This window comes from Haliotis rufescens, unplaced genomic scaffold, assembly GCF_023055435.1.
Source record: "Haliotis rufescens isolate VD_foot unplaced genomic scaffold, xgHalRufe1.0.p SCAF_1, whole genome shotgun sequence".
NCBI lineage: Eukaryota > Metazoa > Mollusca > Gastropoda > Lepetellida > Haliotidae > Haliotis > Haliotis rufescens.
In genome coordinates, this window is record NW_025963779.1 from 59,818,843 (window position 1) to 59,825,111 (window position 6,269).

Genomic DNA, 6,269 nt, shown 5'->3' on the forward strand with positions numbered 1-6,269 from the left:
CTAAATTTTGAAAAATATTTGTAGGTCGCCACGCAAAATAGTATTTGCATACCCCCCAAACTAGGGGTGTCAAGTGTGATAGCTGAAAAGGGAGATAGCTCATTATGTAGATATAATTAATCACAAAGTGTGCTTGTCATTGAACATTATTTAGAGATGAAATACATATGCAGGTGTGATGTTTTACAATCCTCTCTGTTAATTAATTATTCATTGATAGCAATGCTCAATTAAATAAATCCCTATTCTCGTTGCAAAAAAAATTAATAATAACAAAATAAGTCAGGGAGGGGAATACAATGTGCCAAATTAATAATACAAGAGGACATGAAAGTTCTCGATATCCCCACTATTGTATCCAACGTCTTTAACGTGGTTTGGGTATTTTGCATGTTGTGTGATTTTGAGATGTAAACTAAACGAGAAACAACATTGCATTGTTTTCCTTAAACATCAGTATGACCATACATGTGCTTCATTTGTATAATCAACTTATTCTACTCGTGATGGACAGAGCACATCCAGGGTTCAGTTATGACCGAGGCATGCGCTCAACCGTCACTCTCAATCACCGACGTTCTAAACGTGTGAGTTATCTCCTCCTGAAACTGCGCCACCTGTATAATGCTGTCCAGACAGGTGCTTGTCAGAATCAAAGGTTTTCTTGTCAATTATCCGGATGTATTGCATTCTAATGTACATACCCACAGGTAGTGACACACCACGGCTATCAAACTACATCACACAAGACATTGACACTTGAGTAAGTGATTAATGGACGCTAGAAACTGATTTAAAAGAATTCTTTTGGGTACAAATCAAACATATTAGTACAGTTCTTTCTTACAATGCTCAGATGTACATCCTTTCTGACGTGTTTGATTGAGTGCATGTGAATTTTATTATTCTGTACTACACTCTAATTACAACATCGTGGTTAAGTTGTTTGTAGATGGCATTTGTTCCTTACGAAATCAGTTTATATAGTCTCGCAATTGTCAACATGGGCAGATAACTCGTGGTGGGATGATAAATAAACTGTCGAGTAACGGCAACTCATATCATCCGTGTAATAAAGAACATTATAGCTTGAGGCATTCTAGTATTATGTGATTGTTTTTTTTCAATATTGATTGACTTTCAAAGAATGACAAAGACACTTCTGGTTCATTATATTTGATTGACACTAATTTTGTTGATGAGGAAATGAAACAGCCTCAAGAAAATTATATTCCACATTCAAAGATGATGGTGTAACAGAAATTCTAAATGGATGTTTGCCTTCCTTTACTCAGTAATGGTATTCATGAAGTCAGTAAGGGAACGAAGTCGGTCTGAATCCAACTCCAATCATAATCCAATCTTAACCGATTATGTTACTGTTGGTCTATAGATGCTAGTACCTATGGTCCTATGTGACAGTGGTCACAGAGATGAACTTAACTCGTATAACTAAAATAATTGATGAATGTTTAGTATAGGATAAATCTTGAAATTAACCACAGATATTTCATTATATATCTATTTACTGTAAACCATATTTGGTGTTGGAACTTAGAAGGGGAAATCAAGGGTTCAGTGTCGGATGACTTATGTTAAGATTGATAAATGTAGGGAGCCCTTAGATTCAAATACTGTTGGCGAAATCCTCAAGTATTTGTTTTTTTATTTTTCAGTTTGAAGTTTTGCATTTTGATCACTGAAGATCCCCACCATGGACCTGCCAATGACTGACACCAATGAGAATGTACTGGTGGTCACTGAGGACTTCCAGTACTACATACCCAACTTGAATCAGGCTCAGGTGCGGCAAGTTCAGCATACCCCAGTCTCTCATCATAACAGTATGAACATGGGAGGTCACATTCCCATGCCCCAGTCCAGCCAAGCCCAGCATCTAGCCCCTCAAAACATCCATGCCCCTCCCGCAATGGGAAATATTGGGGGCATGAGGCCAGTACACATGGTACCCACAGGGATGGACATGGGCGACGGGCTGCAGATGCTGGGCAACATCTGCATGCAGACACAGCAGGAAAATATGGGAGTACCGCGGACTATGGGAATTCCACGAACAGTTATGCAACAGACACTTCCAGGTCAGAGTTGCAGCTACGCCCAAATGTCCATGAATGGAGGGTCAATGCAGCAACATCCTGGGAATACCATGGTGACTCAAGCAAAGGATCATGGGTATTCCAGGAACATGATGCAACCCCAAAGGGATAATGTGAACTATCAGTCGTCTGAAGCTTACAAAGCTGCCCTGATGATAATGACACCCGATAACATGCAGGACAGCATGACAACATACCAGACAGTCCAACTCAGTAATGTTAATCTCAATATCAATGCAACCAATACCAACATTCTTCCACAAGTAAACAATCCAGTGAACTCTTTTAGTGCGACTATTAACACTCTAAACTCTGTGAATGCACTGAACACCCTTCCTCAGCCTGCGGTGGTCACCCAGACCATTGACAACTGTCAGCTAACGGAACTGAGGGCCCAGTTTCACACTGACTACAACACAGACCCATTCCAGAAAGAACTGGAGGAAGATAAATCTCCTAAAAAGAGAAAGAAGATGGCAGTTTTACGAACAGGGAAGGAAGATGATGGGAAGGTGAACCAGGTGATGTTGGACAATGTAACTCTTCAGATGCCGAAGATACGAAAGAAAGGTAGTGGCAGAAAACCGAAGGTCAAGGCATGTCATTTCTGTGCAAAGGAGCTTGTGGAACCAGACAAGTCTGTGTTGTTTAAGATTGGAGAGGATGGTAAAAGCGTGTTCTTTGATACATGTAATGCTTGTTTAGCTCGGGAGAACTCACAGATTGCTGCAGGAAGGGGTGAAGTTCAACCAGAGCCAATACAACATGTTCCAGTTCCAGAAATTCCTGCTCCTCCTATTGTTGTACCTAAGGTTAAAACTCCAGAAAACATATGTCAGGTATGCTCGAAACATGTGGAGAAAATAACGTCTGTCATTGCTAAAATTGAAGATGGAAAAGTAACCTACTTAAATGCTTGTAAAGAGTGCTCTTTCAAGCCAAAGCCAGTTGAAGAAAAGAAGAAAAAGAAATTGAAGGACAAGAAGAAAAAGAAGTTAAAGAAATTAAAGAAGTTGAATGAAGTAGAAGGTGGTGCAGCTAAAGTAGATGAACCTGTCATTGAAGGTGGAGATGTTACTGAAGCCAGACCCGATGAATCTACATCAGACGAACCGAAAGTAGTGAAGACAATCGGAACTCAGGTTGATGAAAATCCCTATAAATGGAAGTGTAGCACGTGTAAGAAGCTGTTTGGTTCTAAAAATGAGCTGCAGAAACATCGTCGTCAGAATCATCGCTACTATCGTCTCTTTCAGTGTGATCAGTGTGAGAGTAAAATCAAGATCTACAGCTCGACAGAGATGGTTGATTGTTTCAACTGTGGTAAACACTTTGACCAAACAAACTATAGTCCATATACTTTATCAAAACAGTTCTATGTTAAAAGAACTACTCAGGACCTCAAGTGCCCGATTTGTGAGAAGCAGTTTTCTTCACGAAGAGGTGTCCTTGAGCATCAGAAGATCCACACAAACATCAAGCCCCACCTGTGTAATGTGTGTGGGAAAACATTCCGGACCCTGCCCCCACTGCGGATCCACATGAGGGTCCACACTGGGGAAAAACCGTACCAGTGTGAAATGTGTGGCAAGTGTTTCCGACAAAGTTCAGCTCTCAACATGCATGTACGTCATCACACGGGAGAAACTCCATATTCTTGTGAAGTCTGTGACAAAAAGTTTGCACGAAGAAGCCAATACACCAAGCACATGGAGAGTCATACTGAGAAAACATTTGTGTGCACAGTGTGTAGTAAGAAGTTCCCTACAGAGGTCCGTCTGAAGCGACATCACCGTAAGCATACAGACGAGAACCCATACAGGTGCACTGTCTGTGGTATGAACTATGAAGAAAACAGCGCATACCGCAGACACATGCAGAAGCATGACGTCATGAATCCCTACCGCTGTACCCTGTGTGGCAAGCAGTTCGGGGGACGGCGGGGATTGATGGAACATGCCGTGGGTCACCAGGAAGGCAATGAGTTCAAGTGTGGCATCTGTGGGGAGGAGTACACCAACAAGGAGGACCTGGACACTCACATCCAGTCCCATTTCATTGAGAAACCTTACAAATGTCAGCACTGTGACCTCTCCTTCTCCACCAAAAGCCTGCTGGAACACCACACCAACTTCCACTCAACCAGGGAGTTCTTTGACTGTAAGAAGTGTGGTAAAAAGTTCACGAAGCGGGTGACATTGGACATGCACATGAGACGTCATGATGGTGCGAAGCCATTCAAGTGTTTCATCTGTGGTGAGGAATACTTGTGGAGCACCACATTAGATTCTCACATGAAGACACATTATGTAAATGTTTAGACAACTGACTGTACGTCTTGGTATTTTACATGTTGAATGATAGACACATAGATGATCCATTGTTTGGCTGGGACTAAGTCTAATTATTAAAATTGTGATATATTTAACTTCTTAAAATCAAAAGACATTTTCTGTAAGGTAAGAAGACATTGTTTTGCTTACTGTATTGTAAGCAGTAAGTCTGTCCTATGACCTGGACGAATGGTCAAGTTATATATGATTGTATAAATATGATAAAGATCGAACGACTTCTGAAACTTATTCACATTTATGAAAACCCACATTAGTCCGAACTCAATTTTCAACGAGAAAGAAGGATAAGTACCTCAGCTCAATGTTTCAGGTGGGCATGGGAACTGACCCCTGAATAGATAAAGCACATTAATTTTAGAGCAGTAGGCATGAATCTCCATAACCTTACTCATCATTTTCACAGGTAGGGAATCAGGCAGACTTATTCTTTTGAAGGAGCTTTGTATGCATGCATATTGTTAAGTTACTCATAGCTATGCAGAGGCCATGTCCAGTATTGGAGACCTCGTATTGTATATTTGTGTGTATAACACTGTACACACTTGTGTATAATCAGCTCCCCGCTCCTTCATGGGTTCAGGGGTGTCTTTTTAAAAAGCTAACCCGTGTACAGTGTGCCATCCAAAACTACATTGTATTGGGTCAGATGAAGTATATGTTGGCGCAGTCAGGAGATTTCAAAGTAGGCCATAATGTCAATGTATAAATGTTGCAAGAAACAATTACTAGACATCAGAAAATATGGTATTCAGGGTACTAGAGACAATTGATTTAATTGTAAGTTTAATAGACATTATAGCCTAGCTATTGTGTATATATGTATATCTGTATCACAATGTTGGTAGAATATTGAGTTTCATCATGTGTATGATGTTACTGATTTGTATGATAGTTATGACAAAGTCAATTATCATAGAAAAAGAGAGAGGAGCATTCTTTGAAACTCCAATATTGTATGGCATTACGGCTTGCTATGCAGTCTGTTTGCACATAATGAACAGCTTCATGCAGAGTCACTCCAACATCTATACAGTAAAGGTTGTTTGAAGAATACTTCTGGTAATGAGCTCTATATTTTATGCATCACATCAAATATTATTTTTGAAGATGAGGAAAGAGTCAGGAAATGATACATTGATGTACGTACATTCTCAATATAATGAGATCTTTTCTTCCATCTGATACTCTTCGGTGTGAAGATCTGAGGACACTTCATAGGAGATCAGGGGAACTTTCTAATCAGCCAATCAGCATCAAGGTCTCTAAATTCTCAGTACAATCGTTAGAGGCGACTAACTGGATCGGGTGGTCAGACTCGCTGACTTGGTTGATGCATGTCATCGTATCCCAATTGCGTGGATTGATGATCATGATGTCAATTACTGGATTGTCTGATAGAGACTGGATTGTTTACAGACCGCCGTCGTATAGCTGGAATATTGCGGAGTGCTGCATGGTACAACAAAGAAAACTTACGTCCAAAAAACAAATAACAAACAGTACAAATGATTGAAGAATTCAAACCAGCATATCTGATTTCTGTATCTCGAAAACAAAAAAGTCCCTAAAGTAGAAAGTATGAGGGCATCATCATTGTTGTGGACGATTGGTACATTCTCTCGCTCCAAGCGCCATGGCATGTACACACAATAGCGAGTACCATCAAAGAAATATGATCTTCAGCAACCCACGCTTGTTGTAAGAGGCGACTAACGAGAATGGGTGTCAGGCTTGGTGACTTGGTTGATGCATGCCATCGTATCCTATTTGCATTGATCGATGCTCATGATGTCAATCA

The 6,269-nt window shown here is 40.4% G+C and overlaps 1 protein-coding gene across 1 annotated transcript; it reads left to right on the forward strand.

Annotated features, from left to right (window-relative positions):
• The first annotated feature begins 611 nt into the window (after positions 1 to 611).
• On the forward strand, positions 612 to 6,269 carry LOC124145085 (zinc finger protein 595-like). The gene is made up of 2 exons (XM_046514763.2): positions 612 to 763; positions 1,677 to 6,269. Exon 2 carries the CDS (start codon positions 1,715 to 1,717, stop codon positions 4,436 to 4,438), a length of 2,724 nt encoding a protein of 907 aa, XP_046370719.1. The 5' UTR covers positions 612 to 763; positions 1,677 to 1,714; the 3' UTR covers positions 4,439 to 6,269.

What these genes read in the sequence shown, in the direction of transcription:
- LOC124145085 (XM_046514763.2), top strand. Translation starts at nt 1,715, where the DNA reads ATGGACCTGCCAATGACTGACACCAATGAGAATGTACTGGTGGTCACT.